The sequence below is a fragment of the Rutidosis leptorrhynchoides genome, chromosome 4 (assembly GCF_046630445.1).
Source record: "Rutidosis leptorrhynchoides isolate AG116_Rl617_1_P2 chromosome 4, CSIRO_AGI_Rlap_v1, whole genome shotgun sequence".
Classification (NCBI taxonomy): Eukaryota; Viridiplantae; Streptophyta; class Magnoliopsida; order Asterales; family Asteraceae; genus Rutidosis; species Rutidosis leptorrhynchoides.
In genome coordinates, this window is record NC_092336.1 from 572,250,990 (window position 1) to 572,278,463 (window position 27,474).

Sequence of the window (27,474 nt, forward strand, 5' to 3'; positions counted from 1 at the left end):
GAGATTGGTATTCCATGTCTGGAGATGACTTCCTTCAAATACAGTCGTGCTAACTTCTCCATCTTGTCATCTTCTCTTATTGGTAGGAAGTGTGCTGATTTAGTGAGACGATCAACTATTACCCAAATAGTATCAAAACCACTTGCAGTCCTTGGCAATTTAGTGATGAAATCCATGGTAATGTTTTCCCATTTCCATTCCGGGATTTCGGGTTGTTGAAGTAGACCTGATGGTTTCTGATGCTCAGCTTTGACCTTAGAACACGTCAAACATTCTCCTACGTATTTAGCAACATCGACTTTCATACCCGGCCACCAAAAATGTTTCTTGAGATCCTTGTACATCTTCCCCGTTCCAGGATGTATTGAGTATCTGGTTTTATGAGCTTCTCTAAGTACCATTTCTCTCATATCTCCAAATTTTGGTACCCAAATCCTTTCAGCCCTATACCGGGTTCCGTCTTCCCGAATATTAAGATGCTTCTCCGATCCTTTGGGTATTTCATCCTTTAAATTTCCCTCTTTTAAAACTCCTTGTTGCGCCTCCTTTATTTGAGTAGTAATGTTATTATGAATCATTATATTCATAGATTTTACTCGAATGGGTTCTCTATCCTTCCTGCTCAAGGCATCGGCTACCACATTTGCCTTCCCCGGGTGGTAACGAATCTCAAAATCGTAATCATTCAATAATTCAATCCACCTACGCTGCCTCATATTCAGTTGTTTCTGATTAAATATGTGTTGAAGACTTTTGTGGTCGGTATATATAATACTTTTGACCCCATATAAGTAGTGCCTCCAAGTCTTTAATGCAAAAACAACCGCGCCTAATTCCAAATCATGCGTCGTATAATTTTGTTCGTGAATCTTCAATTGTCTAGACGCATAAGCAATCACCTTCGTTCGTTGCATTAATACACAACCGAGACCTTGCTTTGATGCGTCACAATAAATCACAAAATCACCATTCCCTTCAGGCAATGACAATATAGGTGCCGTAGTTAGCTTTTTCTTCAATAACTGAAACGCTTTCTCTTGTTCATCATTCCATTCAAATTTCTTCCCTTTATGCGTTAATGCAGTCAAGGGTTTTGCTATTCTGGAAAAGTCTTGGATGAACCTTCTGTAGTAACCAGCTAGTCCTAAAAACTGGCGTATGTGTTTCGGAGTTTTCGGGGTTTCCCACTTTTCAACAGTTTCTATCTTTGCCGGATCCACCTTAATACCTTCTTTGTTCACTATGTGACCGAGGAATTGAACTTCTTCCAACCAAAATGCACACTTTGAAAACTTAGCGTACAATTCTTCCTTCCTCAATACTTCTAACACCTTTCTCAAATGTTCACCGTGTTCTTGGTCATTCTTTGAGTAAATAAGTATGTCATCAATGAAAACAATGACAAACTTGTCAAGGTATGGTCCACACACTCGGTTCATAAGGTCCATGAACACAGCTGGTGCATTAGTTAAACCAAACGGCATGACCATAAACTCGTAATGACCGTAACGTGTTCTGAAAGCAGTCTTTGGAATATCATCTTCTTTCACCCGCATTTGATGATACCCGGAACGTAAGTCAATCTTTGAATAAACAGACGAGCCTTGTAGTTGATCAAATAAGTCATCGATTCTCGGTAGTGGGTAGCGGTTCTTGATGGTAAGTTTGTTCAACTCTCGGTAGTCGATACACAACCTGAATGTACCATCTTTCTTCTTGACAAACAAAACAGGAGCTCCCCACGGTGATGTGCTTGGTCGAATGAAACCACGCTCTAAAAGTTCTTGTAATTGGCTTTGCAGTTCTTTCATCTCGCTGGGTGCGAGTCTGTAAGGAGCACGAGCTATTGGTGCAGCTCCTGGTACAAGATCTATTTGAAATTCAACGGATCGATGTGGGGGTAATCCCGGTAATTCTTTCGGAAATACATCGGGAAATTCTTTTGCAATAGGAACATCATTGATGCTCTTTTCTTCAGTTTGTACTTTCTCGACGTGTGCTAGAACAGCATAACAACCTTTTCTTATTAGTTTTTGTGCCTTCAAATTACTAATAAGATGTAGCTTCGTGTTGCCCTTTTCTCCGTACACCATTAAGGGTTTTCCTTTTTCTCGTATAATGCGAATTGCATTTTTGTAACAAACGATCTCCGCTTTCACTTCTTTCAACCAGTCCATACCGATTATCACATCAAAACTCCCTAACTCTACTGGTATCAAATCAATCTTAAATGTTTCGCTAACCAGTTTAATTTCTCGATTCCGACATATATTTTCTGCTGAAATTAATTTACCATTTGCTAATTCGAGTAAAAATTTACTATCCAAAGGCGTCAATGGACAACTTAATTTAGCACAAAAATCTCTACTCATATAGCTTCTATCCGCACCCGAATCAAATAAAACGTAAGCAGATTTATTGTCAATAAGAAACGTACCCGTAACAAGCTCCGGGTCTTCCTGTGCCTCTACCGCATTAATATTGAAAACTCTTCCACGGCCTTGTCCATTCGTGTTCTCCTGGTTCGGGCAATTTCTAATAATGTGGCCTGGTTTTCCACATTTATAACAAACTACATTGGCATAACTTGCTCCGACACTACTTGCTCCGCCATTACTCATTCCGACACCATTTGTTCCTTTCGTTCTATTAACCCCTGGTCCGTAGACCTCACACTTCGTCGCGCTATGACCATTTCTTTTACACTTGTTGCAAAATTTGGTGCAGAACCCCGAGTGATTCTTTTCACACCTTTGGCATAGTTGCTTCTGATTGTTGTTGTTGTTGCGGTTATTATTGTTGTTGGGATGATTGTTGTAGTTGCTGTTGTTGTTGTTGTTGTTGTTGGGCCGTTTGTTGTAGTTGCGATTGATGTTGCGATTGTTGGGATAATTGTTGCGATTATTGTTGTAATTGCTGTTGTTGTTGTATTGGTGATTCTTATCACCGTTTTCCTCCCACTTTCTTTTAACTTGCTTCACATTGGCCTCTTCAGCAGTCTGTTCTTTAATTCTTTCTTCAATCTGGTTCACTAGTTTGTGAGCCATTCTACATGCCTGTTGTATGGAGGCGGGCTCGTGTGAACTTATATCTTCTTGGATTCTTTCCGGTAATCCTTTCACAAATGCGTCGATCTTCTCTTCCTCATCTTCGAATGCTCCCGGACACAATAGGCACAATTCTGTGAATCGTCTTTCGTACGTGGTAATATCAAATCCTTGGGTTCGTAACCCTCTAAGTTCTGTCTTGAGCTTATTGACCTCGGTTCTGGGACGGTACTTCTCGTTCATCAAGTGCTTGAATGCTGACCACGGTAGTGCGTACGCATCATCTTGTCCCACTTGCTCTAGATAGGTATTCCACCATGTTAACGCAGAACCTGTGAAGGTATGCGTAGCGTACTTCACTTTGTCCTCTTCAGTACACTTACTTATGGCAAACACCGATTCAACCTTCTCGGTCCACCGTTTCAATCCGATCGGTCCTTTGGTTCCATCAAATTCCAAAGGTTTGCAGGCAGTGAATTCTTTGTAGGTGCATCCTACACGATTTCCTGTACTGCTAGATCCAAGGTTATTGTTGGTATGTAGCGCAGCCTGTACTGCGGCTATGTTTGAAGCTAGAAAAGTACGGAATTCCTCTTCATTCATATTCACGGTGTGTCGAGTAGTCGGTGCCATTTCCTTCAAAATAGTTAAATGGAACAAGTTAATCATACAGAATATTAAGAGTAGTTAATAGTATTTCGTAGCATAATATGAACTCATTTATAAAAGCTTTTTCTTCATATTAGCGTTTTATAAGTTTAAATTCGGGTAGTACCTACCCGTTAAGTTCATACTTAGTAGCTAATATACAATTCAACTACTACAATTCTATATGAAAAACTGATTATAATAATATTTCGCGTTCAAACTTTTATACAATATTTTACAAACTTACAATACCGCTTATTTTACATAAAGCATGAAATATAGCACACAATAACTTTGATACAAGATAGTTGTGAAGACAATTCTAGCTAGTACACAAGTCGTTCAGCAAAGGCAATAAAGACACGTAATTCATACGTCCAGAAACAAGTCATGCATTCTGGTTTTACTAGGACTACTTCCCATCCTTGGTCTTGTGCAACATAACCGTTATGGCCGTTGATAAGACAGCGTGTTGTAACGTCATCAAAGGGACGAGGGTTACGTAATGTCCAACAGTCCCGTAATAATCTAAAAACCTCATTTCTTACCCCAATTACCGACTCCGTCACTTGTGGAAACGTTTTGTTTAATAGTTGTAGCCCGATGTTCTTGTTCTCACTTTGGTGAGAAGCGAACATTACTAATCCGTAAGCATAACATGCTTCTTTATGTTGCATGTTAGCCGCTTTTTCTAAATCACGAAGTCCAATATTCGGATATATTGAGTCAAAATAATTTCTTAACCCGTTGCGTAAAATAGCATTTGGGTTCCCCGCAATATATGCGTCAAAGTAAACACATCGTAACTTATGGGTTTCCCAATGTGATATCCCCCATCTTTCAAACGAAAGTCTCTTATAAACCAAGACATTCTTGGAACGTTCTTCGAATGTCTTACAAACTGATCTCGCCTTAAATAGTTGTGCCGAAGAATTCTGGCCGACTCTAGACAAGATTTCATCAATCATGTCTCCGGGTAGGTCTCTTAAAATATTGGGTTGTCTATCCATTTTGTGTTTTTAAACTGTAAAATAGACAAGAGTTAGATTCATAAAAAAAAATACTTATTAATACAAGCAATTTTTACATATATCATAAAGCATAAGAACACTATATTCCATATATTACACCACACGAATACAACTATCTTATTCCGACTCGCTCGTTTCTTCTTCTTCGGTTTTGGTTCGTTTTGCCAAGTTTCTAGGGATATATGATGTTCCCCTAATACGAGCCGTCGTTGTCCACATTGGTTTAGAAAAACCTGGTGGTTTAGAGGTTCCCGGGTCATTGTTACAATTTAAGGACTTCGGGGGTTGACGATACATATAAAGTTCATCGGGGTTGGAATTAGATTTCTCTATTTTTATGCCCTTTCCCTTATTATTTTCTTTTGCCTTTTTAAATTCAGTTGGGGTAATTTCTATAACATCATCGGAATTCTCGTCGGAATCCGATTCATCGGAGAATTGGTAATCCTCCCAATATTTTGCTTCCTTGGCGGAAACACCATTGACCATAATTAACTTTGGTCGGTTGGTTGAGGATTTTCTTTTACTTAACCGTTTTATTATTTCCCCCACCGGTTCTATTTCTTCATCCGGTTCCGATTCTTCTTCCGGTTCCGATTCTTCTTCCGGTTCCGACTCTTCTTCCGGTTCCTCTTCGGGAACTTGTGAATCAGTCCACAAATCATTCCAATTTACATTTGACTCTTCATTATTATTAGGTGAGTCAATGGGACTTGTTCTAGAGGTAGACATCTATCACATAATATCAAACACGTTAAGAGATTAATATATCACATAATATTCATATGTTAAAAATATATAGTTTCCAACAAAAATGTTAAGCAATCATTTTTAAAGAAAACACGGTCGAAGTCCAGACTCACTAATGCATCCTAACAAACTCGATAAGACACACTAATGCAAATTTTCTGGTTCTCTAAGACCAACGCTCGGATACCAACTGAAATGTCCCGTTCTTATTGATTAAAAACGTTCCATATTAATTGATTTCGTTGCGAGGTTTTGACCTCTATATGAGACGTTTTTCAAAGACTGCATTCAGTTTTAAACAAACCATAACCTTTATTTCATCAATAAAGGTTTAAAAAGCTTTACGTAGATTATCAAATAATGATAATCTAAAATATCCTGTTTACACACGACCATTACATAATGGTTTACAATACAAATATGTTACAACAAAATAAGTTTCTTGAATGCAGTTTTTACACAATATCATACAAGCATGGACTCCAAATCTTGTCCTTATTTAAGTATGCGACAGCAGAAGCTCTTAATAATCACCTGAGAATAAACATGCTTAAAACGTCAACAAAAATGTTGGTGAGTTATAGGTTTAACCTATATATATCAAATCGTAACAATAGACCACAAGATTTCATATTTCAATACACATCCCATACATAGAGATAAAAATCATTCATATGGTGAACACCTGGTAACCGACAATAACAAGATGCATATATAAGAATATCCCCATCATTCCGGGACACCCTTCGGATATGATATAAATTTCGAAGTACTAAAGCATCCGGTACTTTGGATGGGGTTTGTTAGGCCCAATAGATCTATCTTTAGGATTCGCGTCAATTAGGGTGTCTGTTCCCTAATTCTTAGATTACCAGACTTAATAAAAAGGGGCATATTCGATTTCGATAATTCAACCATAGAATGTAGTTTCACGTACTTGCGTCTATTTTGTAAATCATTTATAAAACCTGCATGTATTCTCATCCCAAAAATATTAGATTTTAAAAGTGGGACTATAACTCACTTTCACAGATTTTTACTTCGTCGGGAAGTAAGACTTGGCCACTGGTTGATTCACGAACCTATAACAATATATACATATATATCAAAGTATGTTCAAAATATATTTACAACACTTTTAATATATTTTGATGTTTTAAGTTTATTAAGTCAGCTGTCCTCGTTAGTAACCTACAACTAGTTGTCCACAGTTAGATGTACAGAAATAAATCGATAAATATTATCTTGAATCAATCCACGACCCAGTGTATACGTATCTCAGTATTGATCACAACTCAAACTATATATATTTTGGAATCAACCTCAACCCTGTATAGCTAACTCCAACATTCACATATAGAGTGTCTATGGTTGTTCCGAAATATATATAGATGTGTCGACATGATAGGTCGAAACATTGTATACGTGTCTATGGTATCTCAAGATTACATAATATATAATACAAGTTGATTAAGTTATGGTTGGAATAGATTTGTTACCAATTTTCACGTAGCTAAAATGAGAAAAATTATCCAATCTTGTTTTACCCATAACTTCTTCATTTTAAATCCGTTTTGAGTGAATCAAATTGCTATGGTTTCATATTGAACTCTATTTTATGAATCTAAACAAAAAAAGTATAGGTTTCTAGTCGGAAAAATAAGTTACAAGTCGTTTTTGTAAAGGTAGTCATTTCAGTCGAAAGAACGACGTCTAGATGACCATTTTAGAAAACATACTTCCACTTTGAGTTTAACCATAATTTTTGGATATAGTTTCATGTTCATAATAAAAATCATTTTCTCAGAATAACAACTTTTAAATCAAAGTTTATCATAGTTTTTAATTAACTAACCCAAAACAGCCCGCGGTGTTACTACGACGGCGTAAATCCGGTTTTACGGTGTTTTTCGTGTTTCCAGGTTTTAAATCATTAAGTTAGCATATCATATAGATATAGAACATGTGTTTAGTTGATTTTAAAAGTCAAGTTAAAAGGATTAACTTTTGTTTGCGAACAAGTTTAGAATTAACTAAACTATGTTCTAGTGATTACAAGTTTAAACCTTCGAATAAGATAGCTTTATATGTATGAATCGAATGATGTTATGAACATCATTACTACCTTAAGTTCCTTGGATGAACCTACTGGAAAAGAGAAAAATGGATCTAGCTTCAATGGATCCTTGGATGGCTCAAAGTTCTTGAAGCAAAATCATGACACGAAAACAAGTTCAAGTAAGATCATCACTTGAAATAAGATTGTTATAGTTATAGAAATTGAACCAAAGTTTGAATATGATTATTACCTTGTATTAGAATGATAACCTACTGTAAGAAACAAAGATTTCTTGAGGTTGGATGATCACCTTACAAGATTGGAAGTGAGCTAGCAAACTTGAAAGTATTCTTGATTTTATGAAACTAGAACTTTTGGAATTTATGAAGAACACTTAGAACTTGAAGATAGAACTTGAGAGAGTTCAATTAGATGAAGAAAATTGAAGAATGAAAGTGTTTGTAGGTGTTTTTGGTTGTTGGTGTATGGATTAGATATAAAGGATATGTAATTTTGTTTTCATGTAAATAAGTCATGAATGATTACTCATATTTTTGTAATCTTATGAGATATTTCATGCTAGTTGCCAAATTATGGTTCCCACATGTGTTAGGTGACTCACATGGGCTGCTAAGAGCTGATCATTGGAGTGTATATACCAATAGTACATACATCTAAAAGCTGTGTATTGTACGAGTACGAATACGGGTGCATACGAGTAGAATTGTTGATGAAACTGAACGAGAATGTAATTGTAAGCATTTTTGTTAAGTAGAAGTATTTTGATAAGTGTATTGAAGTCTTTCAAAAGTGTATAAATACATATTAAAACACTACATGTATATACATTTTAACTGAGTCGTTAAGTCATCATTAGTCGTTACATGTAAGTGTTGTTTTGAAACCTTTAGGTTAACGATCTTGTTAAATGTTGTTAACCCAATGTTTATAATATCAAAAGAGATTTTAAATTATTATATTATCATGATATTATGATGTACGAATATCTCTTAATATGATATATATACATTAAATGTCGTTACAACGATAAACGTTACATATATGTCTCGTTTCAAAATCATTAAGTTAGTAGTCTTGTTTTTACATATGTAGTTCATTGTTAATATAATTAATGATATGTTTACTTATCATAATATCATGTTAACTATATATTAACCATATATATGTCATCATATAGTTTTTTTTACAAGTTTTAACGTTCGTGAATCACCGGTCAACTTGGGTGGTCAATTGTCTATATGAAACCTATTTCAATTAATCAAGTCTTAACAAGTTTGATTGCTTAACATGTTGGAAACATTTAATCATGTAAACATCAATCTCAATTAATATATATAAACATGGAAAAGTTCGGGTCACTACATACATAATGGTTTACAATACAAATATGTTACAACAAAATAAGTTTCTTGAATGCAGTTTTTACACAATATCATACAAGCATGGACTCCAAATCTTGTCCTTATTTTAGTATGCAACAGCGGAAGCTCTTAATAATCACCTGAGAATAAACATGCTTAAAACGTCAACAAAAATGTTGGTGAGTTATAGGTTTAACCTATATATATCAAATCATAATAATAGACCACAAGATTTCATATTTCAATACACATCCCATACATAGAGATAAAAATCATTCATATGGTGAACACCTGGTAACCGACATTAACAAGATGCATATATAAGAATATCCCCATCATTCCGGGACACCCTTCGGATATGATATAAATTTCGAAGTACTAAAACATCCGGTACTTTGGATGGGGCTTGTTGGGCCCGATAGATCTATCTTTAGGATTCGCGTCAATTAGGGTGTCTGTTCCCTAATTCTTAGATTACCAGACTTAATAAAAAGGGGCATATTCGATTTCGATAATTCAACCATAGAATGTAGTTTCACGTACTTGTGTCTATTTTGTAAATCATTTATAAAACCTGCATGTATTCTCATCCCAAAAATATTAGATTTTAAAAGTGGGACTATAACTCACTTTCACAGATTTTTACTTCGTCGGGAAGTAAGACTTGGCCACTGGTTGATTCACGAACCTATAACAATATATGCATATATATCAAAGTATGTTCAAAATATATTTACAACACTTTTAATATATTTTGATGTTTTAAGTTTATTAAGTCAGCTGTCCTCGTTAGTAACCTACAACTAGTTGTCCACAGTTAGATGTACAGAAATAAATCGATAAATATTATCTTGAATCAATCCACGACCCAGTGTATACGTATCTCAGTATTGATCACAACTCAAACTATATATATTTTGGAATCAACCTCAACCCTGTATAGCTAACTCCAACATTCACATATAGAGTGTCTATGGTTGTTCCGAAATATATATAGATGTGTCGACATGATAGGTCGAAACATTGTATACGTGTCTATGGTATCTCAAGATTACATAATATACAATACAAGTTGATTAAGTTATGGTTGGAATAGATTTGTTACAAATTTTCACGTAGCTAAAATGAGAAAAATTATCCAATCTTGTTTTACCCATAACTTCTTCATTTTAAATCCGTTTTGAGTGAATCAAATTGCTATGGTTTCATATTGAACTCTATTTTATGAATCTAAACAGAAAAAGTATAGGTTTATAGTCGGAAAAATAAGTTACAAGTCGTTTTTGTAAAGGTAGTCATTTCAGTCGAAAGAACGACGTCTAGATGACCATTTTAGAAAACATACTTCCACTTTGAGTTTAACCATAATTTTTGGATATAGTTTCATGTTCATAATAAAAATCATTTTCTCAGAATAACAACTTTTAAATCAAAGTTTATCATAGTTTTTAATTAACTAACCCAAAACAGCCCGCGGTGTTACTACGACGGCGTAAATCCGGTTTTACGGTGTTTTTCGTGTTTCCAGGTTTTAAATTATTAAGTTAGCATATCATATAGATATAGAACATGTGTTTAGTTGATTTTAAAAGTCAAGTTAGAAGGATTAACTTTTGTTTGCGAACAAGTTTAGAATTAACTAAACTATGTTCTAGTGATTACAAGTTTAAACCTTCGAATAAGATAGCTTTATATGTATGAATCGAATGATGTTATGAACATCATTACTACCTTAAGTTCCTTGGATAAACCTACTGGAAAAGAGAAAAATGGATCTAGCTTCAACGGATCCTTGGATGGCTCGAAGTTCTTGAAGCAGAATCATGATACGAAAACAAGTTCAAGTAAGATCATCACTTGAAATAAGATTGTTATAGTTATAGAAATTGAACCAAAGTTTGAATATGATTATTACCTTGTATTAGAATGATAACCTACTGTAAGAAACAAAGATTTTTTGAGGTTGGATGATCACCTTACAAGATTGGAAGTGAGCTAGCAAACTTGAAAGTATTCTTGATTTTATGAAACTAGAACTTTTGGAATTTATGAAGAACACTTAGAACTTGAAGATAGAACTTGAGAGAGATCAATTAGATGAAGAAAATTGAAGAATGAAAGTGTTTGTAGGTGTTTTTGGTCGTTGGTGTATGGATTAGATATAAAGGATATGTAATTTTGTTTTCATGTAAATAAGTCATGAATGATTACTCATATTTTTGTAATTTTATGAGATATTTCATGCTAGTTGCCAAATGATGGTTCCCACATGTGTTAGGTGACTCACATGGGCTGCTAAGAGCTGATCATTGAAGTGTATATACCAATAGTACATACATCTAAAAGCTGTGTATTGTACGAGTACGAATACGGGTGCATACGAGTAGAATTGTTGATGAAACTGAACGAGGATGTAATTGTAAGCATTTTTGTTAAGTAGAAGTATTTTGATAAGTGTATTGAAGTCTTTCAAAAGTGTATAAATACATATTAAAACACTACATGTATATACATTTTAACTGAGTCGTTAAGTCATCGTTAGTCGTTACATGTAAGTGTTGTTTTGAAACCTTTAGGTTAACGATCTTGTTAAATGTTGTTAACCCAATGTTTATAATATCAAATGAGATTTTAAATTATTATATTATCATGATATTATCATGTATGAATATCTCTTAATATGATATATATACATTAAATGTCTTTACAACGATAATCGTTACATATATGTCTCGTTTAAAAATCATTAAGTTAGTAGTCTTGTTTTTACATATGTAGTTCATTGTTAATATACTTAATGATATGTTTACTTATCATAGTATCATGTTAACTATATATATATATATATATATATATATATATCCATATATATGTCATCATATAGTTTTTACAAGTTTTAACGTTCGTGAATCACCGGTCAACTTGGGTGGTCAATTGTCTATATGAAACATATTTCAATTAATCAAGTCTTAACAAGTTTGATTGCTTAACATGTTGGAAACATTTAATCATGTAAATATCAATCTCAATTAATATATATAAACATGGAAAAGTTCGGGTCACTACATTTTGTTTATACAATTTATGGTTTAGAGTATAAATATAGTGTTTAGGGTTTAGTATATAGGATTTAGGGTTTAGTTTAGGGTTTAGGGTTTATAGTTTAGTGTATAGGGTTTAGGGTATATGATTTATAGTTTAGGGTTTAAGGTTTAAAGGTTTAGAGTATAAGTATAGTGTTTAGGGTTTAGTGTATAGGATTTAGGGTTTAGGTTTAGGGTTTATGGTTTATGGTTTAGTGTATAGGGTTTAGGGTATTTGGTTTATGGTTTAAGGTTTAAGGTTTAGAGTATAAATAGTGTTTAGGTTTTAGGGTTTAGTGTATAGGATTTAGGGTTTAGTGTATAGGATTTAGGGTTTAGGTTTGGGGTTTATGGTTTAGTGTATACGGTTTAGGGTATATGGTTTATGGTTTAGGGCTTAAAGTTAAGGTAAGAATGTATCTGGTTCAATTTTTCTTTCGTTAGTTAAGCCAACTTTTTCTAAAAGGGATTGGGGTTTGAAGTTGAAGGTTTAGGGTTTACAGTTTATTGTGTAAAGTTTAAGGGTTGGTGGTTTAGGGTTTAGAGTTTAGTGTATAGGGTTTAGTGTGTAGGGTTTAGTGTTTAGGGTTTATGGTTTAGCCTTTAAGGTTTAAGGTTTAGATTTTAAAATTTAAGATTTAAGGTTTAGGATATAGGGTTTAGGGTTTTGTTTTTACAATTCATGGTTTAGAGTATAGATATAAGGTTTAGGGTATAGGTTTTATGGTTTAGATTTAGGGTTTATGGTTTAGTGTATAGGGTTTAAGGTATATGGTTTAGGGTTTAGGGTTTATAGTTTAGGGTTTAGGGTTTAGTTTTTAGATTTAAGGTTTAGAGTTTAGGGGTTTAGAGTTTAAGGTTAAGGGTTTAGTGTGTAAGGTATAACGTTGGTGGTTTAGGGTTAGTTTAGGTTTTAGAGTTTAGGGTTTAGATATAGGGTTTGGGTTTAGAGTTTAGTGTATAGGGTTTATGATTTAGTGTTTAGGGTTTATTGTTTAAGGTTAGGGTTTAGGGTTTACATTTTAGAATTTATGAATTCGGGTGTAGATTATAGGGTTTAGGTTTTAAGGTTTATTGATTAGCGTTTAGTGTTTAGAGTTTAGGGTTAAGTATGTTTAAGGTTTAGATTTAGGATTTAGTGTTTAGGGAGTGAGATATGTTGATGAAGCTGAAAGTTAAAGTACAAATTGGGTTATCTTTTGAGCCATTTGATTCCTGTATTTTACCCATATGTTGGTATTTTACCCTTATGTTGCAACTGACCCATTAAACAAATTAATATTAAAACTTCTCCAATAAACCAATATTAGATAAAAACATAACAAAATTCACCTAATGCCAATTAATATGACAATATGGTTTAAACTGTTGCCCCTCTATCACGTTTAATTGTTCATATCGTTCACACAGAAAAAGAACAATTGGTATTTCTCTAAACTTAATACAGTTATCACTTAATACATTTGTTTATAGTACTTCAACTTCAAAGTTTACATATTGATCAACGTTATTTTGTTGAATCATTAAGCTACAGCAACTTCCCAACAAACTGTCCGTGAACAGTTTAAGAAAACAGTGAAAAAGAGGAATGCCTGTATCAACTGTAACAACAAGCTTATTGGTATTTAACGATTTATGATAAAGAAATGTGTTTGACCAAGTTTTAAGTTGAAGCAACACATACCAATAATACATCAACTCACCTTAAACGACTTACAATGACACAAAACATGCATTTTCCATCTTGCATCAAACATATTACATCAAGTGGTATTTTCCTTTGTCTACACACATCATACCTAATTACAATGTTTTGTTCAATATTATGTTAATGTTAATGTTAATATTACTATACCTGTTTTTATTTTAGCTTTAGAAACTTGGGAAGTCCGGGTGATCACACTGGCCAAACCAACATTGATGTCCATTACCAGTATCAAAATAATCATATCGCTAATGATGAAAATAATGAAAGTAGCTCAAGTTTAATTTACTTGGGACATCATAGTGACGAAGAATTGGCTCATGAATCAGATACAGAGTAAATGAATGAAGAAAACCAACATGCACAGCCCAACAATGAGCTCCACGACTGACAGGTTGTCTTTCCTGTACCAGCCGGACAAACTTGGGTACGCAGCCATTTCAATTTCAATGAAAAGTATTTTTTTTCGTCATTTAATTCTAAATTTAACGAGAATTCGTATTTATTAACTTCTGAAAGATGTAAAATTGTTGCTAATGAATGTAATAAAAAAAGCTGTAATAAAAAAATTTATTTAGTCCTTTAATTCAATTGTTCTGAAGCTAGATATGTCAATCGACGAATGATGGTAATTTTGATATGCTACAAATCTTATCATTAAACACGAGTTGCAACCAAACAACTAAAATGTATGATCTTATGTTTGTATAATCTTATTCTCCTGTATATTAAAAAAAATTGTCAATATAAATATGTTACAAATTGTATTCTTATGGAAACATCAACTTCATATTAATTATCTTCAATTGTTAGACTGTTTGAATAACCAGATTCAAAACAAAAAAACAAATACAATATAATATGATATTAATAAATGATTTCGCCCTTTATATTACAATATAATATACTCTTGTCCCCCTTCAAAAACCCCGCGAAATCGCGGGTCTTTAACTAGTATATAAATACATCATAGATTTCATAAACTAATAGATAACAACCCAAATGAATTTACACCAATTCTTACAAAAACACTCTTCATCACACAATGTGAGAACAACAAATTTGTCACAAGAGATAGCCAAGAATTTACACCTTTTGTCGCAATAGGATTCCCCTCGCTCCTGTCACATAGTGATACTCTAGTTTCAACACTCCGAAAGGTAAAAGGTGTAAATTTAACACCGTCAAGTTAGAGTGTTAAACAGTACATGTCAAGTTAGAGTGTTAAAAAGTACAGGTAGATTGACAAAATTTTACAAACAACTCCGTATAATAGCACTCTTAACCATGACGTGCCGTCATGAGATAACTGACTACTACATCAGCGCCACATCAGCACTTACTTCCTATCACTAACCAACCACTAAACTGCTAACATCTATGACGTACCCATCACTTAGGCTCACGTCTATTTTTTTATATTAAACTTTTATATTATTAACTTATATATAACATTTAAAATCCTAAAAATAAACATTTTATTATTAAAAAGAATATTACAAAGTCCTAAAAATAAAAAAATAAACGATTACAAAGTCTTAAAAATAAAAATAAAAACATTACAAAATCCTAAAAATAATAAATAAAAAAACGATTACAAAGTCCTAAAAATAAAAAAATAAAAACATTACAAAGTCCTAAAAAAAACGATTACAAAGTCCTAAAAAAAAAAAGAAGTTCAATACGACCCGATCGTGTCGTAACTCACGTAACCCTCATTGCTACTGTTGTGCGGGTAGTGAGGATGAGGTCGGGTGTTGAATTGTCGAGTCCAAATACCAATACAATACAACTCGATTCGGTTGCATTTGAGTTTGGCTCTCCCGAAAATTTCATGCCATTCTTTTTCGGTCGTGATAAACTCAAACTTATCGGTTTCTGGATCACAGTAAGCGAAATCCAAGGCCTCGAAGTCAACATATTCGCCTATGTAGTCGAACAAACGCCCCGTGTCCCAGTAGGTGATATTGAGTGACTCGAACGACTTACATTGCCCGGTCAGGTACATCTTTCAATCTTCGCTTAGTTGTCCCCCGTACCAAACATCCATCGAAACAGTTAAACGCGCCATCGTGTGTTTATGTTTGAGTGTGTGTTTTTTTGATCGAACGAGACAGTGTTGTGTTTATATATTGAGAGTGATCGGCAGTGTGTGTGTTGTGTTTGTGTTTGAGTGTGTGTGTTGTGTTCATATACATGTATATATAGCCTGCGAAAGTGAAGTTCAAAATTTGTTACCGATTAACCTCAAACGTTCACAAAACAGTGTATATATCCGTGATTCAAAATGTCGATCAACGAAAAAGTGGAGTATGGGGTACAACTGCGGACCCAACGGTGGAATGCTAATATCAACGCCGTTGGGCCACGGTATCAACGACTGTACCAACGGCGGTATCGATACGAGCACTCTAACAATCAATTTTTACATTTGGGCTGAGTTATTATTAGAACTTGACATCAGGCTTGGGCTTGGGCTTAAACTTGATAAATGCGCTACTTCAATGAAGGCTTTTAGGGTTCCGGTTTGTTAACAAACAATTGCTCATATTTAATTTTTTTTATTTATTATTTTTTTTTTAAATAAACAATTGCTCATCTGCTATCATAGATCAACATACCTGTAAGTCTGTAAATATGATAGATCACATTTTAGTAAAGACTTTTGTATCAGCAATATTTATTTATTATTTACTGATTTCCATTAGTGTCTTTTTTTTTTCTTTTTTCTTTTTTCTTTTTTAATTATCGAAGAGGCGAGACTATACTTGGTAAAACGTTATTACTTTGAATCTAACTTATCTATTAACATAGACTGATTTAACTTTTGACAAAGATAAAATTCATGGAACTTTAACAAAGATAAAATTGACGTAGCTTGTAACTCGATTCGAGTTGAGTTTAAATGAGTTCGAAGTGAGACTAAGGGTGCGTTTAATAGCATTGAATGATTTAGCGCTGAATGGTTCATAATCTGAATGATTTAGAGTCTCGGAATAAACTTGCTTTTGAATGAAAATAAACTGTTTGATAATGATTTTGAATTAACGATTGGGAATGAATAAAATTAACTTATTGACGTGTCACACGGGAAAAAATTCAATATACTTGTTTGTTAAGTATTCTGGATATGATTTGCAGAGGATATTACAGAAAATTTATGTGCTTAATGGTTGCTGAATGTTGAACCATTCAGCATCATATGTCATTTAGATGATGAACGATTCAGCATTATGCTGAACCATTCAATTAAGAAGTAAACAAACGCACCCTGGATAAAGCCTTCGTTTATTTATATTATATTCATATATTATTTCTAAAATATTAATATGATACATAATATAATTATATAGGTATTAACACATACATCTTTAGAGCGGACGGGCAAGCCGGAGGTGACTAACAGTAACCAACTTATTAAAGATTTTACTTCCTCTAGTAAAAACAAGTTCGAACTAGCCGAGCTTAAGCCTTAAGCTTAATATATTAAACTCGAAACCAATCAAATTCGAGCTCTTTGAATTTTAAACGAGCTGAGCTTGAGCTAGTCAAACTCGGACTCGATCAGCTATACACCCCCTACTTATAAATCTAATTAGGAGATCGTGACAGCTTCAATAGTTACCGACAATGTCACAAACAAATAAACATACTTTTAGACCAGTTCTTGCAATGCCTCTAAAATTTTGTTATCTAGTATTGTAAAAGCAATTTATGCCGGCTGAATTACATTGGAATGAAAGCCCCTATTTGTTTTGTGTTTCATTTCTTTAATCCACATGGCCTGCATCACTCCTCTCACCATTTATCTATCATCAGTTCATCACAAATCAATTATAAAATCATTTTTTTGAATCATCATCAACATGGAACCAAAGTTTCTTATCAACCAAACCAAATTCCCTGATTTTAACCCCTTTGAATTATATGATCATGTACATGATGATCACCAACACTTTCCACCACTCGAAATCGACAACTTAACACCAGAACTACCTTCGTTACAAGACGTAAACCTTAATCAGTTCGATACACCACAGTTTTCTGTCCATCTTCAAGAATTGAAAAATCATGATCCCATCAATTACAGTTCACTTTCAAAGTCAAAGTCAAAGTCAACATTTCCACCTCCAGGGACACTGGAGCTAATAAGTAATTACCAAAGCAAAATCAAACGTGTACGAGATGATTCAATCAATGATACCATAGTCGTAAGTGATGAAAATCTATCCACAGTTGAAATCATTGAACTTGCTGCTGAAAAGTTTATAAAGTTTTTTACACAAAGAGTTGATGGTTATACCATGTTTACACATCCGTACGGGTCCTCTGCTTTCACAAGCTTATCGGTAGATGAAACTAGGGAAGTTCAGCTAGTTTTCCAGCTTTTGACTGCTGCTGAAAAAGTTGGCCGAAAACAGTTCGAAATCGCTACTAGATACTTGTTGCAGTGTGGCCAGGTTGCTTCAGATGAAGGGACTCCAGTCGAACGCTTGGTTTATTATCTTAGTGAAGCTTTACACAAAAGAATGGGTAACGAAACTGGGATATATGTTTCTACGAGACGAGAAAAATTGGTGAGTATATTTGAATTTTAAACTACCCCTTCGTATCGTAGAGTTAATGAGATTTTCTAAAACTTTGTGTTAATTCAAAATTTTAATCGTTGAATTTAATCTCAAGTCTATTGTAATGGTGATGGAGTTTTTTTGACGTGTTGGTGGGTGGGGTGGGGTAGTTGGCGGTGACGTGTCAAATGTGTTGATAAAATGAGGGGTGGTAAGGTGGCGTGTTGAGTGGTGTGTCAAAATAAGATTCGAAGTTAGATGAAATAGGATAAAAGTGTTAAAAGTATAATAAAATAATATTAAACAAATTATGAAACTTGATTTAGTACAAGCACGCCAAATATCTTCCATGTGTGAAAGTGCCAAGAACACACACGCCACACCTTTTGAAGCTCAACACGCCGTGTTGTCAGCGTGCTCGTGGCGTGTTAGGTGAAAAATGGGTCGAACACGCCACGTTGCAATCGGTCTTATTAGGCAATGGCCTAGTGGTTGACGTTCTGGCTCCTCTAGAGAGGTATCTGGCTCAAATCTAACTATAAGCACATCTTGGGGGTGGCCAAGGGACGAAATGGTCACGGAATAACCTGGTTGCATCGCACACATCTGAGTAAAAATACTCGTTCGATCAATGAAAACTTTATCAGTTTAAATTTTATTAGGTTGATATATTAGTTCTCCGCCCCATTACTCGTCTTAGTTTTAAAAAATAGTGCTTTATGTTTGTATAAATGTTGGGTTACATATACTTGAAAACAGGGTTTAAAGAATGAAAATCCTATGGCAATGGGGTCAAATCCAACATTCTTGGCATGTCATCAAGGTCTTCCTTTCAATCAAGTTTTGCAATTTACCGGAGTACAAGCGATTCTAGATCAAGTAGGGACATCAAAAAAGATTCATTTGATTGATATTCACATTAGAAGCGGTGTACAATGGACGGCTATGATACAAGCAGCATCAGAACGAAAATCCCAAATCGAAATATTGAAACTAACTGCATTTGCAACATCCTCAGACGTCCAAAAAGTTAGTGAAACTGGAAAAAGATTGGAGAGTTTTGCTGCAAGTTTAAGTTTACCGTTTGTGTTTAAATCCCTCGTGTTATCTGACATCTCCGAGGTTGAAGAACAACAATTTGAAGTACAAGAGGGTGAAACCGTTGCAATCTATTGTCATTTGATACTAAGAACATTGATTTCGAGGACTCAAGGTTTAGAAAAATTGATGAGAGCGATTAGGATGATCAATCCGTCGATTATTGTAATGGCTGAGGTGGAAGCTAACCATAATTCAACATCTTTTGTGAACAGGTTTACTGAGACATTATTCTTTTATGGTGCACTATTTGATTGCTTAGAAGCATGTATGAGTCGAAATAACGCTCATAGAGCCATATTGGAAGGTGCTCATCTTGCGGATGGAATGCAAAACATTGTGGCAAATGAAGGGGACGAGCGAATAAGTAGGAGTGTAGGTATGAATACGTGGAGATCGTTTTTTGTGAGGTTTGGAATGGAGGAAATCGAGTTAAGTAATTCGTGTATGTATCAAGCTAACCTCGTGTTGAAACAGTTTTCATGTGCAAGTTCTTGCACAATTGAGAATAACGGCAAGTGTTTAATCGTCGGGTGGAAAGGAACCCCGTTGCATTCGCTTTCAACGTGGAGGTTCGTTCATTAGTAAAGCTCGATCATCGAATTAGATAGCCAATTTCTTGTGATAACTATTCGGTAGGAATTATGATATGAGCCTGTATTGTAAGTTAAGTATTAACATATATTTGTCAATTTAAACTCATACGTATTCACTTAGTTTTGTAAATTTCTTGGACACGATTTAATCAACTCTACGTATTATGTTATGAGCCTTCTCGCGTACTAGTGATGTTAGTTTGAACCTAGCTACTATTTCTTGTGAGGATATCATCATGGCATCAACTATGTATATGTATTGATCATCTTATGATGGTTTTTTACGTATGAAATGTGTTATGTAAAAGAATCTGTAGCTATACAGTGTAATCATACATTCATACATCTTAGCTTTAGTGGCAATTATCACGTCCACATAATTCAATGGTGGCAATTATCACGTCCACATAATTCATTCGAGGAATGTTTTGCTTTTGTCTATCTCGTCAAACATTTATAAAAGCATTTCATGTATTCGCAGTTCAAAATGTATTTCAAAAGCATTTAATAAAGCAGTTGTAAAAGTAGCGCATGAATTCTCAGTCCCAAAAATGTAAAGAGTAAAAGGGGATCAAATGAACTCACATAATGTATTTTGTATTAAAAATACATATGACGACATTGAACAATGCAGGGTTGGCCTCGGATTCACGAACCTATATCCAGTATATATATTAAAACATATAATCGTAATAGAATAATTTCATTTTTTTATATCATATTTAATGTGCTTCGAGGACAAGGATATGATGGAGCTAGTAACATGCGTGGAGAATGGAATGGGTTACAAGCTTTAATGTTGAAGGAATGCCCTTATGCGTATTATATTCATTGTTTTGCTCATCAATTGCAACTAGCTTTAGTTGCGGCATCTAAAGAGGTGGTTGAAGTGCACAAATTTTTTAAGAATCTGAACTTCATTATTAATGTGCTTGATTCTTCTTCTAAACATCACGATCAGTTACAAGATGCTCAAGTCAGCGAAATTGCACATCTGGCCGAAATTGGAGAGCTTGAAAGTGGCAAAGGAGCAAATCAAATCCAACGTTTGCAAAGACCTGGAGATACAAGATGGAGTTCACATTATCGATCGATACGTAGCTTATTGAAATTGTATGTTCCCGCCATTGTAGTGCTATGTGAAATTGCTATTAATGAGTCTACTTCTTCACAAAAAGGTGATGCTTCTTTTGCTCTTACGGAATTATTGTCATTTGATTTTGTTTTTGTTATGCATTTGATGAAGAAGATAATGAGTAGAACCGACAAGATTTGTCAAGCTTTTCAACGTAAATCTCAAGATATAGTTAATGCTTTGAGTTTGGTTTCCACTACAAAGATGTTGATTCAAAATCTAAAGGAAGAAAGTTGGCAGTCACTTTTGGATAAAGTTGTTAGTTTTTGTGAGTCAAATAACATTGAAGTTCCTAAAATGACACAAACTTAGAAAGATATAGTTCGATCTCGTTCAAAAAAAGATGATGTGACTGTTGAACATCATTATCGAGTTGATGTGTTCATTGCGGCTATTGATAGTCAATTGCATGAGTTGAACTCAAGATTCAGTGAGTCTGTGACAAAACTTCTTCAACTTAGTGTTACTTTGGACCCTAAAAAATCGTTTGAAAAAAACGATATTTGTAAATTAGCAAAAAAGTTCTATCCTTCAGACTTTACAGAGCAGGATATTATTCAGCTAAAACTTGAGTTGCGACATTATGAGCTAGATGTGCCTAATGATCTTGAATTTAAAAAAATTCAAACCGTTGCGAAGTTATGTAGAGGCCTACACGAAACTAAGAGGTCGGATTCATACCCTTTGCTTGATAGATTGATTCGTCTTGTATTAACTCTTCCGGTTTCAACCGCAACAAGTGAAAGAGCTTTCTCATCAATGAAAATGGTTAAAACGAGACTTCGTAGCAGCATGAGTGACGATTTTTTAAAAAATTGTTCGCTTCTTTACATTGAAAGGGATATTGTAGACAAAATTTCTATTGATGGGATAATAGATGATTTCGCTTTCAAGAAACCTAGACGTGTCCAACTTTAAATGCCTAAGGTATTTTTTAAAATAGCTTACTTTTTGTGTATGTTTAATAGTTATTTAACTTATGCAATAGTTTTAACTAAATTATTACTACTGATAGGTTACTCAATGAGACTACAGATCGACGTTGCAGGAATTAATCTATCTTTTTGAAGATTTTTTTTGGAAAAATAATCAGTGAAGTATCACTATATCTCATATTCTTTTGAAAAACTTATTAGTGTAAGGGATTAATGAAGTATTACCATATCTCCAAGTTATGATGTACTACTATATATGAAAATTTTATGTTAAAATTAACTTTTTTGTAAATTGCATCCCCTATCCGTGAATCCTGGCTTCGTCTCTGTTAGTAGTCATTTGTGAAAGTACACTTAGTGATGTTTGTTTTGTAAGATGTTTTTGTCTAAAGATCTGCGAACCATATCTGTAAAAAAATGTGACCAAAAGGTCTGTATGTTGACTAGTGAAGACTGTATATTTTTTATGTCTATAATCTATATAGTCTAATAAACTTCTAAAATGATAACATCATCATTAAGCTAAATTACCCTTTACTTTTTATAATGATGATGTCATAATTATATATTAATTTAATTAAAAAATAATACAAAATCTTTTATAAGGGGAAATATTAATATCTCCTAAATTGTAATTTTTTTTTTTTTAAAATTTAAAAAGCATTTATTATTATTAATAATTATTATTATTATATAAATATTCAGCATGTATTATTAATATAAATATTCAACTTTGAGCGAATTTTATTTTGTAAAATCAACGACAAGTTTCTTAGTCTGAATCCGTGGTTCTACGGGGCAATAAACTAAATGACTTTAACATTTACATTCACTTAATACCTAAAACATATCATCAAATTGTTTCGTTTAAACAAACTCGTGTTTCCACGGGTCATTTCACTAGTATAACTTAATTCTGTCTGTAACACATTAAAACATATTTCTAAGTCTGCGAAACTGCAGACGTAATACGATATTATTTTTTCTTATGTCTTTAAAAAACTAATTGTCTAGCAATAAAAATGTCTGCATGCACGCAGACATGAGATATAATAAGATCTGCATATAGAAAAACAAACAACACCTTAATTTTTTTTTAACCATCCAGGCATAGCTTGGATGGCCACCAACACTTTCAATGAAGGTGAGGTCACGGGTTCGATTCCCTTCAAGGCACTTCAAACGCTTGGGGCGAACTTAAGAGACCAATAGCCTGAGGATGCTTTACCTGGTAGCGGTGGAGGGTTGGCTTGCCGTTTACCCGGGGTTTACCCGCTGCGGGGGGGCCAATGTGCCCGTTCGTAGTATGGGTTCCTCGTAAAAAAAAAAAAAAAAAAAAAAAAAAAAAAAAAAAAAAAAAAACCTTAATTTTGGTTTGGAACTGGTGGCTCAAATAGCGTGTAATAACGAATATTAGTCTTAGTTTACAACTTACATAGTTAGATGGGCCAGCTGTTGAAGTTATATGGGCTTAAATTACCTGAATAATTGCACAAAATCGTTTCAAAGCATGTCAAACTGTCAAAGGTGGTTGCTATCTTAATTAAAAAGTATATGAGACTTTAAAACAAATAAAAACGATTCATGGCATTATATCATGTTACTCCGTATCCCTATAATATGCAACTGCCGTTAGGAATTCATATGATTGTTCCCAAAACATTTACAATATATAAGCCCATTTCGTTTTAGGTGTTTAAAATTGCAAACTTGGTTTTTTTTTTTTTTTTTTTTTTTTTTTAACAGCTATTGGGATCATCCGAGGAGGACTAAACCACCCGTTGCGCTCATCTCCCGTTTTGACTATGCCGATGCAGCGATAATAACCCCGTCCCCATCGTTGTCCGAGAGGAAACCTTGAAACCGATTCAAGGGCACGAACAAGTAAAAATCCCCCCCCCCCCCCCCCCCCCCCCCGTGCTATGGGTGAATATACTTCATGGCATGGATGAAATTGTGTTTTTAATAAGTAGCCAACGGGGGTCGAACTCCTGACCTCCCCTAAAGGAGGTAGACCATCAGATAGATACACCAGATCTAAAACTATATAAACCTATTAATTACGGATATAATTTTTTCAATTGCAATAATGACAATATCAAACCACGCAGGATTGCCTGAGTGACCACCGAGTTGCCCAATGAAGCACACCACCTGGGTTCAATTCCTGGCTATGCCAAATTGTTCAAAAAGGGAGTGTAAATAGAGAGTGTGCATAATGCGCAATTCACCCGGTACCAGGTCTCGCGCTCAGGGGGCTTGATTACCCGAGATTTTACCTTCTATGGGGAAGTCAATGTGCTCATTCATAAGAGCGTTTGCTCGCTTATAAACAAAATGACAATGTCAATTTTACAGTAGTTTTCCTTGGTCATATATGATACGTAGTATAACTTTCAATACTTTAGTTTTTATCTATACTTTTTAAATACAAACAGGTTAACTAGTACCCTCAGTTGGTTATGCAACTGGAGACAATTTTTGGCCAAAAATTACATAACGTCTTAGGTTCATCCGTTCATGTAAGGGTGTCTCTATCACCACAACTGTTAAGTGAGTTAGAGATGTATTCTCATTGTAAATAAATACAAGTACATACTTATGAGTCAGGTTACCACTTGCCACCTATCAACGATAGTCAATTTACCAAGTTTCAAAATATCTTATTAAGGCCTTTTCATTTTAATGGCAAATATCAAAAATTAATGCTTAAATGGTTTCAAATTGAATAAACATTAAATAATTATTAATGTAATAGATAAATATAGATATGGATATCCACAATAATTATATAGTTATGAAGATAAATTTTTATAGTTTTAGTTTTAGTTTTTGCCAAAATAAATAAATAAATAAATAAATAAATAAATAAATAAATAAATAAATAAATAAATAAATAAATAAATAAATATTTATATAGTTATGAAGATATAATAAAAATATCAGTAATAATAACTCCTGCTACTGTACTATTCCGTATTAATTTAGTGGGGAAAATGTGTAAGTTGTGGGATTGCAAGTTGGACTGATAAGATCATAAGCTGCGCATTCTTTGACTGATCTGGTACATAAAAGTTGGGTGAGCGAAGACTGGCTGAAGTTACGTTTTTCACTTTGTGTTACCCCTAAATTTTGATGGAATTCATTCGACTTGGTGAAATTATTGTCTCGTTGACCAAAATGTGTAGTGTTAAATAATATGAAAACTAGTGAAATGACCCGTGAAATCACGGGTTTGTTTAAACGAAACAGTTTAATGATATATTGTAGGTATTAAGCGAATGTAAATGCTAAGTCATTTAGTTTAATGACCTGTGGAATCACGGATTTCAATAATTAAATTTGTCGTTGTTTTTACAAACATATTGAGACATGTATTTTCGCATATACATGTAACGTAATTAATTCCGTAAAGCAAATTCATATTTGAATATTAACAATAATTATAATTATAATTACGATAATAAAAAATAAATAATAGTAATAAAGTTAAAGTTTGCTTATAAATTGAATATTTATATTTTTAATAATAATTAAAAATTATTAGTAATAAAAATCCCTCTTAAAATATTTTAAAAATTAAAACACAATTATTATATAAAGGTTGTACAATATGCTTCAAAATTTGTACATGTGTTCATTGAGTGTTTTTTAGAAGATTGTACAATTTGTTTTAAAGTTTGTAAATATGATCATGAGAGTGTTTTATCATAAGGTTATACATAATGCTTCAAATATTGTATAATTAATATTTTATATTTTTATTTAAAAAAATTGTATTAATGACATCATCATGAGGGGCTCACAATTTTTCTTTTTATTTTTGAATTTTTTTAGGCTTGGATAATTCTTAATTATGACATCATCATGATAGAGATTTAATATATACAATAGATAATCAGTAGCGCTTAAATGAAATTTATTACTTTCCTCCTTTTTGGTTAAAATAAACGAAACTCATATAGAAACGGAAATATTTTTGAAAAGAAAATGTCTTTAACCAAAAGATACATTTGAGGATGCGATCATGCGCGTACCTAAAAAGCGAAATAACAAATTAACTGTCTATAACCGAACCTCACCTATCAGAACCAAACCTTACAATTAGGACAAAACAAAATACGTTAGACATAAACGACCTACTCCCAACAAACAATCACAACCGAGATAAGCAAAAACAACAAAACAAAGGACCTAAACTTTTTACATTTAACCATCAATAATTTTTTGGCGAATTTTTTTTCAAGAACGTTTGAAGACTCGTCGATATTTTAATCTGTTTTTTAATCGTTAAAAATGTCACTATTGACCGTGTATAAGAATTCTCCATTAATTTTATATTCACCAATAAAATCTGTATTTTAACCGCTAAAATCTATTTTAATCGGTAGAAATGAAATTGAATCTTACAAGCACAACCCAAAATAATAAGGTCATTCATATCTTAGCTCTTTTAACCGATTTATTTTTCATATCAATGTCACATCAGCATGAACTCTTTTTACTTTCATTTTACTAACTTTTCATTAAACATAACCATCCAGGCCTAGCCTGGGTGGCCACCAGCACTTTCAATGAAGGGGAGGTCTCGGGTTCAATCCTAAGGGGTGCCCGCATTTAATGACCAAACTGGAGAATGCCTTACCTGGTAGCGGTGGAGGGCTGGCTTGCCGTTTACCCGGGGTTTACCTGCGGTGGGGGGGCCAATGTGCTCTGGCCCATAGTGGGGTTCCTCGTAAAAAAAAAAAAAAAAAAAAAAAAAAAAAAAAAAAAAACTTTTCATTAAACACTTTATATTTTCACTAAATAATACTCCACCTACAAAAATATCCATAAAACATAATATGTACAAGTCATAAAACAAAAAGTACAAATTAGAAAAGTAATGAGTTCACCCTCAACACCAAAAGCATGCAAGGATTTGACTAGCGTTTAGTTTAACCTTGAGAGTGGCTGTGACAACCCGAAAATTTCCAACCAAATTTAAACTTTAATCTTTATATGTTTCCGACACGATAAGCAATATTTGTTAAGTTAAATTTCAAGAATTTTAAACTATATTCATACATTCATTCAACCTCGACCAAGTTCCAACGATTCACGAACCATTAAACGAATATGATTATATATGTATATGTGTATATATATTATAACTTGAAACGTAAACAAAATATTAGATTAAATACTTTATATGATTGTATCTGTTTCAAAATGTTTATCAATGGAATTAGAAGATAAGATCAAATGATTGAATTATCAGATATATTGAATTATGATTACAAGTCTCTGTTGAAAGGCTCACGTTGATTTGAGAAATCTTTCCATTTTAACAATATTCGGAAAATGGTAAAGTGATTTATAAATAAGAACAAATTGTCAATCATTGAGAACTAGACAAAGGATAGTGGAAGATTGAATCTCATAAAGACTCGATTGA

General features: G+C 33.6%; 2 protein-coding genes across 2 annotated transcripts; both read left to right on the forward strand.

Annotated features, from left to right (window-relative positions):
- Positions 1-17,434: 17,434 nt before the first annotated feature.
- Positions 17,435-20,097, forward strand: LOC139845423 (DELLA protein RGL1-like). Its single transcript, XM_071835683.1, has 2 exons — positions 17,435-18,282; positions 19,033-20,097. The coding sequence occupies exons 1-2, from the start codon at positions 17,572-17,574 to the stop codon at positions 19,954-19,956; spliced, it is 1,635 nt and encodes a 544-aa protein (XP_071691784.1). The 5' UTR covers positions 17,435-17,571; the 3' UTR covers positions 19,957-20,097.
- A 633-nt stretch (positions 20,098-20,730) lies between these two features.
- Positions 20,731-22,020, forward strand: LOC139842795 (uncharacterized). The gene is made up of 2 exons (XM_071832900.1): positions 20,731-21,360; positions 21,415-22,020. The coding sequence occupies exons 1-2, from the start codon at positions 20,731-20,733 to the stop codon at positions 22,018-22,020; spliced, it is 1,236 nt and encodes a 411-aa protein (XP_071689001.1).
- Positions 22,021-27,474: the final 5,454 nt, after the last annotated feature.

Excerpts from the sequence above, each read along its gene's own strand:
- LOC139842795 (XM_071832900.1), top strand. The coding sequence starts at position 20,731 with ATGCGTGGAGAATGGAATGGGTTACAAGCTTTAATGTTGAAGGAATGC. Across the intron at positions 21,361-21,414 it reads AGTCACTTTTGGATAAAGTT|AAAGATATAGTTCGATCTCG; the intron begins GTTAGTTTTTGT and ends ACACAAACTTAG.
- LOC139845423 (XM_071835683.1), top strand. The coding sequence starts at position 17,572 with ATGGAACCAAAGTTTCTTATCAACCAAACCAAATTCCCTGATTTTAAC. Across the intron at positions 18,283-19,032 it reads CTACGAGACGAGAAAAATTG|GGTTTAAAGAATGAAAATCC; the intron begins GTGAGTATATTT and ends ACTTGAAAACAG.